This window comes from Mesoplodon bidens, assembly GCF_964165515.1.
Source record: "Mesoplodon bidens genome assembly, chromosome: 5".
NCBI lineage: Eukaryota > Metazoa > Chordata > Mammalia > Artiodactyla > Ziphiidae > Mesoplodon > Mesoplodon bidens.
Genome location: NC_138161.1, coordinates 14,249,818 through 14,269,718, shown reverse-complemented (window position 1 = coordinate 14,269,718; position 19,901 = coordinate 14,249,818). Strand labels below are relative to the sequence as shown.

The following is a 19,901-nucleotide window of genomic DNA, read 5'->3' as shown; positions in this document are numbered from 1 at the left end:
GCCATGGCTGGGTAAGTCTCCCAGGAGCAAGGTGAGGGCTCCCAAGGCTGTCCATCCAGGCCCTCCACCGATGTCCAGCCTTAGCACTGGACCTTCGGATGCACCCAGCCACCAGTGAAACTGAAGAACTCATGCCGGTGTATGCTCCCAACTTTTCTTGCGTCCAGGAATTCCAGGAATACTGATCCTTCAAGGTTCAACTCAAAGTCCCTCTTCCCACAGCTGGAAGCCTTCTCTTTCCCTCCTCCAATCCCCATGCAGCTTCTCTGCAGCATCCCCTTCCCCCTGCACCACCGTCCCCAAGTCTGTTCCAGCCACATTGGCCTCTTTGTTCTTCCTCAGAGGTGCAGGGCACACTCCCACCTTCCAAATCAATGGCCAATTCCCATCTCACTTCCAAATCCCTACCCAAGTCATCCCATCCCGAGGGGCGGGGCCCGACCCAACCACCTGATCCAGAATTGCCGCGCATTCCCCACTGCCCGCTCTTCCTCACCTTGCTCTCTTTTTCCCATAGCATGTCATGTACTTGTTATGCTAACTGTTTGCTGCAGACACACCTCCACTTCACCCCAACTAACTTCGTGAGCTCAGGGATCTCTTCTTGATGCATCCCAAGCACCAAGAATAGCGCCTGGCATGGCGTAGGCACTTCCAAAAAAAAACACCACAAACACTGTTGAACAACTTAACTGCTGTTCATCTTACACCCTCCTCTCCAACCAAGAAAAGCGTTTCTCATGGAACACATTTTAGTTTGATTTAAAGATCTAGTCATTTCCAGGCTCAACTCACGCTCAACTCCAGTTGAAGTCACAAATGAGCCCCAAGTGGAAAGCTTGACTTCGACATCTTCCAGCCATCCGGGTTTATTACGTCTTTTATGGAGACAACCAGAGCTCCCTTACATGTTTTTTCTTTCATCCTTTTAAAAGGAGAGAAAGTGAGAAAGACATATTGGGCTGTTTTATGGCCCAAACTAGATATTCTGTCAACAGGAAGTTCAAAGCACACTGGGCCCCAACACAGAGAGAAAAGCTGGTGGGCGTTTCCGAAGTTCTGGCCCTGCGGATCCGTGGAGACGCTCCCAGGGCTGCACAGCAGGCTGGCTGGGAGGCCTCCAAGCTCCCGCTCCCAGCCCTTTATCCTCCTCAGTTATGCTGGGAAACCAGCAATGACATATTACGGTGGGACATGACTTACACTGAGGGACACAGAGGCTCCTCTCCTCACGGACTAAACTAAGAATGTGATTTTCAAAGGCTTGGACCTCCCCAACCTATATTAGCATAAATACACAGCTCTCCAAGTGAGGACCAGGGATCCTTAAATAATTTCAGGGGGTCCCTAAGGTCCTCCCTTTACCACCTATCTGTTCGAAGCCAGGCTTTCCTCATATACTCCAACCAAAACAGCATGTCGCAAGAGAGTGAATGCAGAAGCAGATATGAGACTCTAGTGTCTTCTGATAAGCCAGAAATTGTAGAGAGTTGCGAAAATACAAAACAGTGCCCTTCTCCTGGCTTTTTTTTTTTTAATTTTAGAAAATAAAATTTTAAAAATAAAGTTACTTATATGAACATGTAATGGTTTATTGCTGCTATTTTAAGATGAATTAACAAGTTTTTTTTACATTTCTGTTTCAATTTCTAATGTGATAAATATTTATAGATATAACCCACCCGAACAGAAGCCCTTTGGAGTCTGTAACACTTTTTAAGAGTACAAAGGAGTCTGAGAACTGCTGATATAAGCCATCTCTCAGCTACCTTCTCACCCTCCCACTCCTCAAAAAAAGATCTTGGCAAAGAAAAGGGATATTCTTGTTGAAATGGATGGGCTGTTGTTCAAAATAAATATCTCATTGCTTAACTTACGTGGCAGAAAAAGCAAAATCAAAACGAAGGCAAAAAAGAAGCATCAAACAGGAGCAGTGAAAGAAGAGAGGTTTTTTTTTTTAATGGACTTTATATGAAAATATTTTGTTTCACGAAGAATTAACCTAAGGTTCTTCAAATGTATGGATACCAAGGGGGAAGGGAATGGGGTAGGAGGAATTGGGAGATTGGGATCGATACATATACACTATTGATACTATGTATAAAATAGACAACTGAGGGGAATACACATAACATCCCCTCCCTTTTGGATTTCCCTCCCGTTTAGGACACCACAGTGCATTAAGTGGAGTTAATGCACTTAATGCACTGTGGTGTCCTAAGCGGGAGGGAAATCCAAAAGGGAGGGGATGTTATGTATATGTATGGCTGATTCATTTTGCTGTGCAAATAGAAGCTAACACAACATTATAAAGCAACTATACTCCAATAAAAATTAGTTTAAAAAAAGAATTAACCTGAGGTTCTTAACCAGAAGCTTCTCGATGGACCTTGGAGGACCCATGGATCCCCTGAAATGATATGCAAAAGGGTGGTCTCTTGTGTTGATCCCAAAAGATCCAAATTTTTCATCTGATTCGCAAAGGAATCTGTGACCAAAGGTTAGGAATCTCTTGGCTGGTGATGTCAGTTCTCAGCTCAGGGAACATATTTATCCCTGAACCATTTAAACTAAGTGTAAAACAAAACAAAATTTTAAAAATCAACACAACTTTTATAGGAACTCAAGATCTTCTGATCATGCTGCACCCTTTATCTTGCTGAAATCACCAATCCTATTAACTTGCTTATCCAAGCAAGAAAGTCATCAGGGATAGAGCCTTCTAAAGTCATCTTTGGCATTTCTCCAAAAAAGACATACAGATGGCCACCAGGCACATGAAAAGATGCTCAACATCGCTAATTATTAGAGAAATGCAAATCAAAACTGCGATGAGGTATATCACCTCACACCAGTCAGAATGGCCATCATTAAAATGTCTACAAGTAACGAATGCCGGAGAGGGTGTGGTGAAAAGGGAAGGCTAATACACTGTTGGTGGGAATGTAAGTGGTGTGGCCACTGTGGAAAACAGTATGAAAGTTCCTCAAAAAACTAAAAATAGAGCTACCATATGATCCAGCAATCCAACTCCTGGGCATATATATGCAGACAAAACTATAATTCAAAAAGATACATGCACCCCTATGTTCACAGCAGCACTATTCACTATAGCCAAGACATGGAAACAACCTAAATGTCCATCGACAGATGAATGGATAAAGAAGACGTGGTACGTATATACAATGGAATACTACTCAGCCATAAAAAAATAATAATAATAATGCCATTTGCAGCAACATAGATGGAACTAGAGATTATCATACTAAGTGAAGTAAGTCAGACAAAGACAATACCATACGATATCACTTACGTATGGAATCTAAAATATGACACAAATGAACTTATCTATGGAACAGAAATAGACTCAGATGTAGAGAACAGACTTGTTGCCGAGGGGAAGGTGGAGGGGAGATGGAGTGGGAGGTTGGGATTAGCAGACGCAAATTATTATACATAGAATGAATAAACAACAAGGTCCTACTGTGTGGCATAGGGAACTACATTCAATATCCTGTGATAAACCATAATGGAAAAGAACGTGAAAAAGAATGTATATATATGTATAACTGAATCACTTTGCTGTACAGCAGCAGAAGTTAACACAACATTGTAAATCAACTATACTTCAATTAAAAAAATACAAATAAAAAGTAAAGTCGCCTTTGGTCATCTCTCTCAGGGACCTCTGTTTCGGGCCACGGTAGTGGACAGTTACTATTTTCTTTTCAGCCCACCACCCTGTTTGGCTTCTGAACCAGAACTGGGGCATTTTGATGTTAAAATCTGAGGGCACGTGAGCTGAAACCTGTTTGAACATGGGGAGCCAATGTGGTGTGGGTTTGCTTCTGAAGAAAGGACCCTGGTCTGTGGGTCAGAAGACCTGGACTTCAATCCAGTCGTGAGACCCTGTCACCTAATCTCCTTAGGTTGACTTCCTCCCCTGAAAAGCGATGGGAGAGTTTGCAACTCGCAATCAGGCTGAAATGAACCCCCGCAGAGGTGCTCAGGGGCCAGGAGCTCTGTCTTCTGTCGATCCCACTCCATATACCACGGCGTGAAGAGGGTGTCAGAAGCTGGACCAGCATACAAACCTTAGCACCAGCGCCACGTCCCCGCGAGGAGCTCTGAGGGAGCCCCCCTGCTCCCTCCCAAGGTGGCGGCCCGCTGAGACATCCTCAGCACAGCTGTTCACATTCTTTCATCTCCCAAGTGGATGAATGAAGCCCTCCTCAGGCGACATGCAGGACAGCTCCAAGCCAAAGCTTCCCTTTCAAACACAGAACCTGGCTCAAGGACACTCCATCGAATGGCAGTTTCCTCTCTCCACCTCACCCACTGATAGTCTTAGAGACACAAGAGAGCTGAACTCTACACAATTAAACCAAACTTTACCATCATAACTCATAACCACTATTTACGGAGCATCTAATACATGCAAGATATTGTGCCAGGAGTTTTACATTCATTCCCGCGTGGAACCCTCATTCAAGAGACACTGAGATCCTTCTAGGTTACACAGCCAACAGGTAACAGGGTTCAAACTTACAAGCTCAGACCTGCTGGACTCCAGAACCTCTTCTTTGCCTGACACCAGGCTGCCCCTTCCTCTGTCCATTAACCATGGAAACACTGAGAGTAAAGTTCAGGCCAAAATACCAATGAGGCATTCACTGAATCAAGGGGCAAGCTACTCGGGATTTTACAGAAGTCAGTACAAATAAACTCCACTTTCAGTAGCCTGGGTAAATCCTCCCAACAAATGAGTAGCAGACTGACTCACAAGATAAAACTTGTATGCAGGAGGTACACGACACGTACTCAAGTATATTGAATTGGACAAATATAATTTCTCAGCACTTACTGTGTGGCAGACACATTTTTTGATCATTTTCAAATAAAAAGATGTTGTTCATGTTAGTTCAGATAAAACATATTGTCTCTCAGGCTCAGCGGCCATGACCTTGGCCAAATGCCTGCCAGGAGCTCTTTTCTGGAGAGTAAAACTGCTGACAAGACTATTACAGATTCAACCACATCACCAGAGCAGATGAGGAGGCTTTAATATCTACGATCCAAACATGCTGGAGAGGGCCCCTGGGTCAGAAACTTTTACCAACAACAACAAAAAAAGAATTCTTTTCAAGGAAGCCTCCACACCCACTGCCTCTTAAAATACACTGTTTGGAACATAGTGGGTTCTCAAGAAATTGCGCTGGATGAACATGCCAAACTTAGACTAGGAAGTGTGGGTGGATGGACAGTGTTGTGCATAATTCTGGGGTTTGTTTCAAGTCATTAAAGATCCTCACTCAACACGTAAAGTCGATACAAAAATAAGACTTCCGTTCACTTTATACACTCGGCAAAAGGCTTCCATGCATGGAATCCCACTTGGTTCTCCTAATGGCTCTGTCAGAGGCTGGTGTCGCTCACCCGGGTCAGAGAAGGAGCCAGGGATGGAGTGACTTGCCCAAGATCACCGTTTAGTAAGGAGTGAGCCGGGACGCAATGTCCTTCTTAGGATTCCTAGTCCGTTGTACTTTGCGTTACATTAAGCTACCACAGTGCTTTATGAGACGCCACATTGAGATGATCTCACTTTCATAGACTAACAATTTTAGAAGGCGACAAGCCAAAGAATGGAAATGTCGTACAACAGTTACACATGAGAACTTTCAGTGATACGGCTCTGCCCCTCTTCTGGGGGTGGCCATGACTCAAAGGCTCACAGCCCCATCAGTGGGGAATGGGGGGAAGCAGAGGTCCAACTGTCCCCCCGTGTTGGAGACCTGGAGATAGGGAGCCAGAATACCACCTGGCACCCCGTCAAATCTTACACAGAATGTGCACTAACTTAGCATTGTTCCAGGTAAAAGTGACAGTCACAGGTGAGGTTCCTTTTAAATGTTGAGGGCCAGGAGACCATTTCTTCCAATCAGGTCTGCAGTGCCAATCTGGCGATGCCTTCAGGACAGAGCCTGCAGTGCCTTTCAGGTGACCCTTTAATAGGGCACCTATCTCACCTGCGTCCCAACCTGTCAAGTTGCCAGTGTAGGAAGAGCCTGGCCAGGGTAGCCAGAGGGACCACAGCGGGGTCATTCAGTCGTTTCTATCATCATAATCTCGCTTCAGAAGAGAGATGGATAAAAATTCAAGGAGTGCATCTAGATGCAACATTCACACTCACCTTCTCAAACCTCAGAATCAGCCTTTTTAATAATTTTGTTTCTAACACAAAGTTTGATATAAACATAAAACTACCTCGAGTCCTCAACTCATACAACACTACTAATAATGAAAATTACAACAACTTACAGATTGTCCCTTATGGGTAGCTTCTAAAGTACCAAGCGCTGGCCTTCACGTTCCATTTTCTCAGAAACTTTATTATTATTCCCATTTGACAGATGAAGAAATTAAGGCTTCCAGAGACTTAAAAATTGTGCCCAGGGCTTCCCTGGTGGCGCAGTGGTTGAGAATCTGCCTGCCAATGTGGGGGACACGGGTTCGAGCCCTGGTCTGGGAAGATCCCACATGCCGCGGAGCAACTAGGCCCGTGAGCCACAACTACTGAGCCTGTGCGTCTGGAACCTGTGCTCCGCAACAACAGAAGCCTCGATAGTGAGAGGCCCGCGCACCGCGATGAAGAGTGGCCCCCGCTCGCCACAACTAGAGAAAGCCCTCGCACAGAAACGAAGACCCAACACAGCCATAAATAAATAAATTAATTAATTAAAAAAAAATTGTGCCCAAAGTTACTCAGGTAAGAAGAGGTGGAGCCAGGATACCTGGCTTGGACACCATCAGCAAAACTTGTCCTTCAGTGGATGACTGGGGGCTGTCGGGGGAGTGTCATATACATACAGTGGAATATTATTCAGCCTTAAAAAGGAAGGAGCTGCTGACACATACTACAACGTGTGAACCTTCAGGATATCAACCTAAGTGAAATAAGCCTGTCACAAAAAGACAAATACTACATGATTCCACTCTTACAAGGTCTCTAGAGCCAAATTCACTGAGACAGAAAGTAGAACGGTGGTTGCCAGGGGCTGGGGAAAGGGGGAAACAGAGAACTATTGTTTAATGGGGACAGAATTGCCAGTTCTACAAGATGAAAAGAGCTCTGAAATTGAAGGGTACACAACAGTGTGAATGTACTTAATACCCCTCAACCATACACTTAAAAATGCCAAGGTGGTAAATGTGATGTGTACTTTTACCACAATTTAAAATATCTTGTAGACTTCCTTGGTGGTCCAGTGGGTAAGACTCCGCACTCCCAGTGCAGGGGGCCCAGGTTCGATCCCTGGTGGCTGAACTAGATCCTGCATGCATGCTGCAACTAAGATCCAGCGCAGCCTAAAAAAATAATTTAAAATATCTTTTAAAAAAGAAGAGGAAGGGCTTCCCTGGTGGCGCAGTGGTTGAGAGTCCGCCTGCCGATGCAGGGGACGCGGGTTCGTGCCCCGGTCCGGGAGGATCCCACATGCCGCGGAGCGGCTGGGCCCGTGAGCCATGGCCGCTGAGCCTGTGCGTCTGGAGCTTGTGCTCCGCAACGGGAGAGGCCACAGCAGTGAGAGGCTCGCATACCGTAAAAAAAAAAAAAAAAAAAAGAAGAGGAAAAGGTCAAACACAGACTCCTTTAACCTATATCAACCCAGAGGAAGATATAGTAAATTTCAATTATTCTAATATAGAAATCTACAGTGGTTAAAAAAAAAAAAAAAAAAAAACTGTATCCGCAGACGACTTGTATATGGGGATTTAAAATTCCAAAATAAAATTTGAAACCTGAGATTTTGAATACTTAAAAACAAAACAAAACAAAACAGAACAAAAAAACTTGCTCTTGGGCAGGAACACAGACAATCTAGTGCCAATTTCCTTTGCCCTCCTCCCCAGGTTCCCCACCATCTGCCCATTATATTTAGACACCCTTCCCAAGAGAACTGAGCCTCAAAATAACCCTTGAAATAACTTTGACTTGCACTGAAGCAAGACCAGAAGGTGAGCACCATCCGATGCTGGCCAGGTCAGAGCACACCTGCTGTTTTCCAGCTGACCTCAGTGGTATTCGCTGGTCACCCTGGTGGCCAATACACCTTTCAAGGCAAATGGGCCCAATCTGGATTCCGGATCTGAAGCACCATCCTGCAAACTACCAACCCATCCTCAACACAAGCCAGGACTCCCAGCACTCCACTACAGGGAACTGCAGGACCAGGAAAGGATGGAGGCATGCAGGATTACCTGACACGTTATTATCTCCACGTTAATTATCACTCCTAATTAAGGTAACGGGTCTTCCTTTCATAAGTAACATGTTTTCAATCTTTGAAGAATGTTTTCACACCCACTCTTTCATGCCCTGGACCCCCGAAGCAGGTGAGTCGGGCATCTTTACCCCACTGTTCAGAAGAGCAACTAGAAGTCAGGGTTTGCCCAAGGTCAAAAACGAGTTGGCTGCAGCGTAGAACTGGAACCCACCCATGTTATTCCTTCTGCAACACCTCCCTCCAGAGAGAGGGCTGGCTAGCCTTGCAAGGAACAGGAAATTGAAATGGCTCCTGGTAAGGCAGTCAGCCTGCCAACCTCTGAGAGAAGCTGACAAATGACCAGAGCCCGCCCTGAATTAAAAACACCTCCTCCAACGAGCGGCCGACTAACCTCTTCCCACCTGCGGCGCTGAAGAAATAAGTTCCCAGAGTCCACACCCTAGCATCCCCATCTGTCCACGGATAGAACCCCATTAGGAAGGAAGCTCGGAAGAAGTGAGATGCTGTTGAAGAGCTCAGTTGGAGAGGCAGCTTCCCAGTGTGAACTTAGCAGCTTTATTCCCACTCTCATCACATCCCCGACACACATCTACGCTTACTCCTTAATCCCCACCCCTTCACCACAGAACTGCAAGAGGGGCGAAGCAGAAGAGTGCTGCATCTCCAGAGAAACGGCATCGCCTGCAGCACCCACCAGGCAAACATGGTAAAACCCGGCTAAAAGATGGGAATCGTGGAAGAGCAAAATCATGCACTTAAAGTCATGCATCATTTCCAAAATATTGAAACAGATTCCAGTCACTTTACCTGAGTTGTTTTTGCTCTTCTGCCTTGCATGCTGTTGTTATGGCTCATTTGTGGGTTGGTGGCACCTTCCGAAAGACAGTGAGATTTCCTACAGGGAAGTGTGTTATAATTACTGTACGGAAGAGCCTCTTCGGCAGCAGCGGGTGGCATCTTATGGTTAGCGAGATCAGGAATATCAGACACCAAATTCCGACAGTAGCCTGCAAATCTGCCCCTCCGCCCCCCGTCTGCCGTCACCCCGGAGGTTTTCTGGGGAGCGTACAAGTCCCCCAGTGAATTGGCACGTTGACAGGTACTCAGCTGCCGTGGACTCGCCGGGGCTTCCATCCCCCGAGTCTCCTCGCAATCTTTCTCTTCGGCAGAACCCAAGATCTCTTCGTTGCTTGTTAAATGTTCTTGGCTCAGATCAGAGAGTGAGAATTCCAGGCTGTCCTCCCGCCAGATGTCTGCAGATTTGGAGCGTTTCTTCTTAAAGCTCGCCGTCTCCGTGAAAGTGGGCCCATCGGACGTATAGGGATGATGCCTCCTGCCTCCCTCCGCCAAGTACGTAGCGTCATCCCCGTAAAGCCTGCTCTCCTCCGAGTCTGGCATGCTCTGCACAGAGGCTGCTGCGAGGACAATGCTGCTGCCTACACTGGGGCTGACGGAAGAATCCGTGTAAGACACGGGTCTCAAGCCCATATCCACTCGGTCCACCCAAATGGGGCTCCCGAAGTCCTCCAGGGTGCCTTCTTGGGAGAAGGGCTCCAAGCCATTTTCGGCCAGGGACTGGGGGATACTGGGAGTGCTGCTGGATCGGGTGGTCACTTCAGAGGTCCTGTGGATCACCTTCCCCGAGGAGGCGTGCCTGGTCCGCCGCGCCTTGTGCGACAGGCGCAGGGAGCGCGACGTGTGTTTGCGCCCCAGGCTCGCATGCTTTTCTCCATAAAACTCATGCACTACATTTTGACTTTCTGCGTTTCCCATGGCTTTATGGTCTGTAGCAAAGAAAAAAAAAAAAAAAAAAGGAGGGGATCATTGAGTCATCCAATGGGTATAGGCAGTTAACAGGAAGAGTTCAGCACACAGGGAGGGCAGCCAGCTTGGCAGATAACAGCACACCTATGTGCACCTGGCAGGTACTTGGACTCTTACGTGGTAGCAGGTGAGAACTAACATCATGTACTGAGATTACTCCTGCGGAGATATGAAATAAGAACATAAATAAGATCATTAGAGAATTACACTTGTCTCTGCCCGCAGGGTAGCTGCCCACCGGGCACAGCACAGGGTCACTTTTATAGAGCTAGCAACCGTTTTCTTCTACTTAAACTCTACAGGTGTATATTTAAAGCTCTATGCCTATCCACAAACTAAAAACTCTGAAAAGTACAAACCAAGGTGTCTGCCAAATGAGTAACTTTCTGTTTGAAATTACACATTTCAAAAAACCAAGCAAAACTCAGAGGTGCGTTGGATAACCTCCCTCTCTCCCAATGGTTTTGTTTCATTCTGACTCCATCTACACTTCAAAATCTATCAAAAATGGAAAAGCTCAAGATGTAAAGTCCAGTCAACTCTTCCTAATAAATCGAAGTCAAGAAGGAAAAAGGTTTTTCCCTTAATTCCACAGCATTCTGAAAACCCTGATTGGGAGGTTCGGGTAGGGGCTGTGAAGTGGGATAGGGAGAGGGAGATGGGCAAAATGAAATAGGAGCCCCACTCTCTGCTTAGCAGCCAACTAATGGGTTTATTTCTGGGAGCAAATCCAACCTGAGAACATTAATCTGGTACAGAGTGCCCTGCAAACAGAAATTCACATGATGAAATCACTAAATATCATTCAGCCTTTTGGGGCTACCCAGGTTAATTCAACTCCTTCCTTAACATTTTTCCAGTCTCTCTCATTGGTCTGAGGACTGTTACCCAGAGTGGAAAATAGAAAAATCCTCAAAGTTCAACAAGTGTGACTCTATTTCGCCTTATTCTCCTTGCTCAGCAATGAGGTTTCTCTAGACTAGTTAAGTTGTATACACTTAAGATACACACATGAAAATGGCCAGAAAGGAAAGAAGAAAAGTAGAGTAGCTGGGCACATCTCTGAGCTGATTCTTCCAGTCATCTACATAGTCGTTCATTCAGAAAATATATACTGAGCACCTACCACATTCTAGAAGCCAGAGATACAGCAGACAACAAAAGGCACACATTCCCCATGCTCATGAAACTTACATTTTAGCCAGGGAAGGGATACAATAAACAAAAAAGTGAAAGGCACCAGAGGAAAACAGGAACAAATTTATTGTAACCATTACAGTTTGAAACACCCTGAGACATAATATACATTCACATTGATCCAGAACCACTCTATAACCCTACTGTTCAGTCTCAAAGGTTGCTTAAACTCCTATAAGCACATCTTCACTGAAATGAAATTTGTGGCAACAGGAAGGGAAAAACCTCCACTGAATGTTCAGAGGCGTTCAGAGGTAATTCACACAGACACCAGATGTGAAGCTATTCCCATACTGGAATATTCCCTACCAGGTCACACATCGTATGATTCTGAGAGCGAAGTTTCCAAGAAAGAGAATCTTCCTTTTACTAGTAGCAAGCATACTTCAAAGCAATAAGTTCACACCTCCCTGGCTGACGTCTTTAAGCCAAGAAAAAACACAGACATGCAACTTGGTGTAGGGAAAATGAAAAGATGCACTGTCCATGCATACCTTGTGTTACCTACATTCCTAAGAATATCATGTACTACATTTTTGCAAGTAAAATAAATAAGCATCTAAAGTAATGCTAAAGGCCATGACCAATTTCTCAGGGTTCTTGATTTTTTCTTAAGCGCACATTAAGATACCTGGATGTGTCTATGTATCTATATGTTTTGCCAATAAGTAATTAAAAGCTTAGAACAGGTGTTAGCCACAGTCCCATTTTAAGAATCACATAGATTTAAAGTTAAAAGAAGGAAAAAATGATAGTGACAGAAACTGAGGTATAGAAAGGCAAAACTGTTACCTCAAATGTGCTAGGAGGTACCCTCCTCTACTGTATACATCAAAAGTTTGCAAATATAAATTCACAGGCATATTCTCAACAACAAATTTCTGGTTAGGCTTGTTTCTGCCAACAGAAAACTAATCAAGTTAAAAGCCTCAGGAGAGGTTTCCTAAAGGAAATGGCCCCAACCTTCAAGAATTACAGCACTCCCTGCATTGCTCTGACGGCTCTGTTATATTAATAGCATTTTTAGTAGCAAGATTCTTTTCAGCCAGCCAAGGTAGGAAAGAAGCCATTTTTATCTTTAGAACTAGAGTTTTAGAGATGAATGCCAAATCTCTTAAATCCGACCGAGAAGAAATTCTCAGGGGATGATCTAAGCAGAGTCAGCAGGAAGTCTGAAGCAACTCAACTTAGCAGAAAAATGTTTCTAGGGACTGCTGAAACACCCCTTCATTTAAAAGCTTTTCCTGAAAGGTCAGTGAGAACCGCGGAGGCCCACGTGGGGGACCCTGAAATAACATAAGCATGAAAAATTAAAATCGCTTATTGCATACAACAGACACAATCTTCTCTTTCAGGGACAACCCCCATCCCACGGGCAATCCCCAGAACACTGGTGAATTGAAAATCCTAACCCTTTTCACACACAAATGTAAAATGCCAGCTACTTTCAGCATCTTCATTTCTTCCTGCTCTCTCCTACTTAACCCTTATCATTTATTTTTATTACAAACAAAAAACTTGCTTTATATTTTACATTTGCACAGGCTTTGTTTGTTCCTGTGAGTCTGGAAGCAACTCTGGGCAGAAAGTGGCTTTCACTTTTTTTGTAGCCTCTAGAGAGACTACAAGTGTTCCACGCATGATGAGTCAATAAATGTTCATGCATTTTAGTAACAAAAGCAAAAAGTAGTGATCAGTACTTTACCAACATAATCAACACACAGTCACTAGGTAAGAGGGGAAAGATTAAGGGGGAGGAGAACAGGCTGAAATGCAAAAACTGGGCTAGAAATAGAAAAGCAGAGCGTCAGAATAAAGGTACTCCATTGCAAGCTGGAAAATGTTACCATTTTTTAACTCCGTACACTCGTTATTGATTTCCTTATGTAGAATGTTAGTGGCCCCAAATAGCTTGCACTTTCTGGGGGTAGTTAGTGGGAGGGATATTAAGCAGGAAGTAGTGCGCAAGACTGTAACATAGGAACAGTTCTCCGAATTCAAACCTCAAGTCTTACACTTTCTTTCCAACGGTCTAAGATCTGGCTTCCTGGCCTGCCCCAGGGCCTTTGCTCATGCTCTTTCCTCTGCCTGCAACCCTCCAGTTTTCAGGAATCTACATCTGGCTCACTCTTTCCAGTTTGTTCCGATCTTGACTCAAATATCACCTTCTCAGAAAGGCCTTTCCTGGCGTCTCTAACAAAATGACAACCCTCAGAACTCAACATTTCTTATCCCTCTTCTTTGATCCCCCCCCCTCCTTAGCATTTATCATAATTGTAACAAAAAATGTGTTTCACTTACTTACCTTTTTTTTTTTTTTTGGAGTATATTTGCTTTACAATGTTGTGTTAGTTTCTGCTGTACAACAAAGTGAATCAGCTATATGTTATATATATATCCCCTCTTGAGCCTTCCTCCCACCCACCCCCATCCCACCCCTCCAGGTCATAAAAGAGCACCAAGCTGAGCTCCCTGTGCTATACAACCGCTTTCCACTACCTATCTATTTTACACATGGTAGTGTATATATGTCAATGCTACTCTCTCAGTTCGTCAAACCCTCCCCCCTTCCCCCTCTGTGTCCACAAGTCCCTTCTCTTCATCTGTGTGTGGTACATATATACAATGGAATATTACTCAGCCATAAAAAGGAATGAAATTGGGTGACTTGCAGTGATGTGGATGAACCTAGAGTCTGTCATACAGAGTGAAGTAAGTCAGAAAGAGAAAAACAAATATCGTATATTAACTCATATATATGGAATCTAGAAAAATGATACTGATGAACCTATCTGCAGGACAGGAAAAGAGATACTTATCTTTTTTATTCTCTACCCTTCCCCACTAGAAACTAAGCCTCAGGGGTGGGACTGAAAGTTTGCTTATCTTGTTTATTGCTGTATCCGCAGTGCCTAGAACATTGCCTGAAAGACAGTAGGTGCTCAGTGGAAAAATACTGAATGAATGAATGAATGACAAAATAAACTTTAATCTAGAATGTAAAAATCCAAACTCATACAACTACAACAGAAAATAGATGAGAATGTTAGCACAATGTGAACTAGAGAAAACACACATTGGCCTTAAATATGCCAGCTCTTCTACATCAGAGTGCCTAGACAACACACCGGTTTCCAGTCTGTGTGCTGTTCTCTGGGTGCCTTCCACCTACAGACCGGTGCAGGTCCCTCACTCCAGGCCACTGGGTTTGGGATCACCCTGATCCATGAACTGAGAGTAGGGCTTCAGCTTGCCCTGCTTCACTGTACTCCCCAAACTTCAATTACCTGGGCAGCGAATTAAGGCCTTGCTCCTGTCTCATTTCACTTAATTCCCACATTCTTCCTCTTTTTGGAGCTATTCCCTCAGAGGTTTAGGAAAGGCGTTCAGAATCAAGAGGATACGTCTCCTCGTTGTCAGGGTAGACAGTGCAAGAACTGCTCAGCCTGAGATGATCCAGAGAAAATGGGGGCAAAGGAGACATAGTGACATGATGGGAAAGGGGTCATCTGAAAGTAGATGATGTCAGAAAATCAAGAGATTCTCGGGGCCAGAGACCAAGGACACTAGAGGGTGACTTTCCCATTCTTCCCAACACCATGATCTTTCTCTTTAAGTGAGGAGTTAAACTTTTCAAGTAATCATAGAAACCTCCTTTAAATCCCATCAAATTAAATACTACTATATAGCCGATTATGTTAGTTGTGTACCTAGGCTAACTTTGTTGGACTTACAAACAAACCAGACTTACGAATGCGCTCTCAGAATGGAACTCGTTCATATGTAAGGGGCTTACTGTACTCAGTGAAATAGTTAAAAGGTATCTTAAGGAACTTTATCAATAAGTACAGGCAGCACTATGTACAACAGCCAAGACACAGAAGCAGCCTAAATGTCCATTCACAGATGAATGGATAAAGAAGATGTATCTTTATTTATCTATCTATCTATCTATACACACAAACACACACACATAATATGGAATATTACTCAGCCATAAAGAAGAATGAAATAATGCCACTTGCAGCAACATGAATGGACCTAGAGAATATCATACTAAGTGAAGTAAATCAGACAGAGAAAAACAAATATCATATGATATCACTTAGGAATCTGAAAAAAAAGACACAAATGAACTTATTTACAAAATAGAAATAGACCCACAGACATAGAAAATAAACTTATAGTTACCAAAAGGGAAAGGGGGGAGGGATAAATCAGGAGTTTGGGATTAACACATACACGCTACTATATATAAAATAGATAACCAATAAGGACCAACCGTAAAGCACAAGGAACTATCCTCAGTATTTTGTAATAACCTATAACAGAAAAGAATGTGAAAAACAATAGATATATATATATGTATGTATAACTGAATCACTATGCTGTACACCCAAAACTAACACAACATTGTAAATCAACTATATACTTCAATTTTAAAAAAAGAAAAAAAAAAGGTACACTCATTAGAGTGGTTCATACATACATCTGGTAGGTGGTCCTTTCTCAGGGACAGCTTTTATAAATTTATTAGCCTACTAAGCCTTATGTGATAAAATGATATAGAACTATTCACACACACTGAAAAAAATGTCACATTCCTGGCTTTGGTAGTTTACTGCAATTATGTACGATGCAACCATTAGGGGAAACTAGGTTAAGGGTATACTTATTGTGTACGATATTTATAATTATTTAAAAATAAAAAGTTAAAGCCTTAACTAACTTGTATATTCTGGTTAAATGAAATTTTTGTTTAAAAGTGAGGATTCTTCAACATGAAATGTTTTTGAATCCTCTTTTTCAACAAGTTAAATAAAAAATAAGCATGTATTGAGCATTATCTAGTATAATATTATCAAGAAATACAAAGTAAACACAAAACAATGGTCTATAGTGAGATTAAATAGAGAAGTAGAGTTGATTAACTAGGGATTGGGCTTCTGTCTCTAACACAGTATGAACAAAACTGAAATGCTAATATTGGTACCAGCTAAGATGAAGTTAAGACACCACAGCTGATCTTTCTCCCAATGATAAATACTAAAAACTCTGGACCAAAGGAAAAACCAACTACCCGAGGAATTCCAAAGAATAAGCAAAAGCAGGTGGATTGGGGATGGGAGTCAAAACCTGAAGAAGCCACTCTAACAGGAGCAAGTTTCCCATTTTTGTTTTTATTACTTTACTCTTCCAGCCTTGCATGGAGGGTGAGCACACAGTCCAGCTGTGGCACAGGCAGCAAAACCTCTCGAGACATACCCTGTCATTCTAGCCAAAGAAACTAAGAATAATGATCCCTGCAAGTCAAAGAGTGAGAGGGATCTCAGAGAAAAAAAGAGCTGGAGGAAACAAATCATCTAATGCTATGTACATCTATACAAGTCCCAGGCTCACCCCTCAAGTGCACGTACCTGGGACTGACCCAAAGCAAGACAGAAAAGGCTTTGAGAACTGAATTATGATATAAACCACAGCCCACCTCCCAGTCTAGCTCCCAAGTGGCACCTGTGTGTAATAAACCTACAGCCTCAGAGCAAAACCTTTGAAAACTGAACTGACATGAGAGCCACCACCCACAGGAGGTCAGACAGAATTTGCCATCTGAACCTAGCCAGGTTGATTACCTGCTAAAAAAGCAAAAAAGAAAATTCAACATTCTCTAGATGATTTTCACAGGACCTAGATTCTCCCAACATAATACTCAAAATGTCCACAATGCATTCCAAAGAACCAGGAAAATCTAACCAGTTCTCAGGGGAAAGGACAGTCGATAGATGCCAACCCCAAGGTGACCCACAGGTTGGAATTATCAAACTTTTAAAGCAACTTGTATGACTGTGTTCTCTGAGTAAAGGTAAACACTCTTGAAATAAATGAAAAATTTAATTGCTTGCAACATCTATGCAAGATCACTGTGAACATCAATTATTATACATGAGTGGAGAAGTAGAACATAAATTAAAAAGAAAGGTAAAACCTGTATGATCCAAGATATAAGATGTAAGCTGAATTTTTCAATCATACCAATGTGAGGTTTTCTTAGTACTGCATGAGAAAACATTCCAATTAATAGAAAGACACCCATGGTCAAAGTCTCTGGGCAGAGAGAACAAAGAAAAATACTCCTGTACTAGTTTTAGTCAGAGGGAAAAAAGGGAGAGAAAGAAGACACAAGGAAGACGAGAAATAACCTCATCACCTTGAGATCTAAGGAGGTTATAATAATATTTTTATGGTTTAGGATGTCTAATTCCCTAGATGAGACCAGAAGTTCAAGCAGTACTCCAAACAGACAGCAGAATGCCCCACCCTTTAGCTGAAGAACAGGAATGTTCCACATGATCAAAGCCTAGCCTTGTGGGTCAGCCTGCCAGGGCTTGCCCTGTTCAGGAGTAGATAATCAAAAAGATAATTCTACTATTAGGGTCAAACATCTCTGGAGCAAAACTCTTCTTATTCTCAGCAAGTCAAAACCTACATTTGAGATGCACATCCAAGATATTGGCTTTGAGGAGATTAAAAATTTAAGAATGTTAACAATATTTTACTTTCTCTCTCTCCCTCTCCCCGCCACCACACACATAGGAAGATGGAGGGAAAGGGAGAGGAAGGGAGAGGAAGAGAGAGAGAGAGAGAGAGAGAGAGAGAGAGAGAGAGAGAGAGAGAGAGAGAGAGAGAGAGAGAGAGAGAAGGAATATACAGACGTATAAAATATTTTTAAGTTACTATCCTAGATAGAGTGATTATGGGCAATTTTAATTTTCAAAATTATACTTTGTTTATTGTATTCTCCAAAGTTACTACACTAAACCTGCAATTCATTTTAAGGAAAGAAAAAAATAAATAAATGCTTTAAGTCCCTAGGTTTCTTGGATAATTGAAGAGAGTAAGGATGGGGGCACCACACTGACAGCTACAATTAAACAGCACCAAACCCAAACTTAAAACAGATGGCTCCAGAAAATTACCTAAGATAAAGAAAATACTAGGGAGCTGGAATTTAATCACATTTCTCTATGTTCCAATGGCACTTTGCTCGACCTCCTCACATCGTGTCTGTGGCATGGTTATTTGTACACTGACACACTTGTCTTGCTTTGTACAGAGACCCCTCGCATTTTATTATAATTTCCCAATGGCAGGGACCATGCCTTACTTGTTATTACATTGGCCATTTAAATAAATTAAAGTTTTCGTACAGCTCCACTCAACGGGAATGCTCATCACTCAGATTGCCTATAATAAGGGTATTCCAAAAATATAAAATATTAGAGCCCATTAGTGGGCGCAAGATGACCCAACTTATATTCAAGTCAAAAGTTAACTATTAAAGCAAGGTTTCTCTTGCTGATAAGGGCATTGTGAAATCCAAGCATAAGGCATCTAATGATGTATATAAATTATGATAATTATTAATAAAATTTTTCACCCCTCCCAAGGTATTTAAAAACTTATTAAAATAAACGTAATGATTACCCTTCTATGACTTGAAAACAGACCTCCAAAATTGCAAGAGAAAGGATGAAATGTATTTATTTCAAAGTTAAATTTGAAGCAAAAATCACAGGACAACAGATTGCAAATTTAAAATTAGATTCTAGTGGGAGGGCTTGGTTTCAAGCCTGTTTTTTTCCTACTGGAGGCTGAGCCTGAAGACAGGATAGGGGGGTTGGGGGGAAAGAGCTAAGATTAAACTGACACAAAGTTCTGAAAGTTTTTGTTAAATCTTTACAAACCCATGAAAAGCGTTTTGCCAAGTCACACACAAATACCCCTAACACAGGAGACTAAACAGTAAAGTTTTGCAACAAATAAAAGATGATCTTTGATTTAGAAAGATTATTATTTTGACTGTATTTATTTTGCTTTTTAAAAGATTATCCAAACTAGAAACAAAATATATCATTGTTTTGAAGTAAGATTTTGAAGCTGGGATTGCCTTTTTCAAACATAATCCCATCTAAAGATGGCAAAGCTCAGGAATACATTTAAAAGATCCTGAGGGCAATTCACAGGGGGAAAAAGAGAGGGACCTGCTTTTTCTTTTTTCTTTTTTTTAGTTTTAATGCTAATACTTTTGACTTGTTAGATGGGTGTAACCTTAATCCAAAAAAGTGACTCCAAATTCTTTTTTCCACAAGCTACATACAACACAGCAATGCCAATTCTGCTAAAATGTATCTGTCTCACCACCTCTGAGACATCACCATTAATTCATGGGGATATACACAGGCTCAAATACACATACACAAACTTACCTTACAAGGCAACAGTGGTTCCCAGCCCAACTTGCCCCAAGAGCACTGTGGCATTTAGATACTGAGATTGGAAATGATGCCAGGATGAACAGTGACTGGGGCTGGGAAACGTATCAGCACTGGCCCCTCGGGGTGGCCATCACAGTCTCATCTGAGTCTATGAGAATGTCCCCAAAACCTGGAGAGCACAGAAAAAGAGAAAGCAAATGGTTAGCCAGAACACAGGAAATAGGAATTTTCCATCGAGCCCATTTACGTAAAGTCTCCAACATCCATTTTGTGTGAAATACCACACCTCAAATTGAACAATGCCACATTTAGCTACAGCTATAAA

At 42.6% G+C, this 19,901-nt stretch overlaps 1 protein-coding gene across 1 annotated transcript in view; it reads right to left on the bottom strand.

Annotated features, from left to right (window-relative positions):
* TIAM1 (TIAM Rac1 associated GEF 1) overlaps window positions 1–19,901 on the bottom strand; it is a gene marked incomplete at its 5' end in the record, with an annotated part of 524,442 nt that overhangs the window by 128,678 nt on the left and 375,863 nt on the right. The window contains 2 exons of the mRNA XM_081234975.1: window positions 9,090–10,066; window positions 19,568–19,745. Coding sequence (XP_081091101.1) covers window positions 9,090–10,055 — 966 coding nt within the window. The remainder of the gene's footprint in view (window positions 1–9,089; window positions 10,067–19,567; window positions 19,746–19,901) is intronic.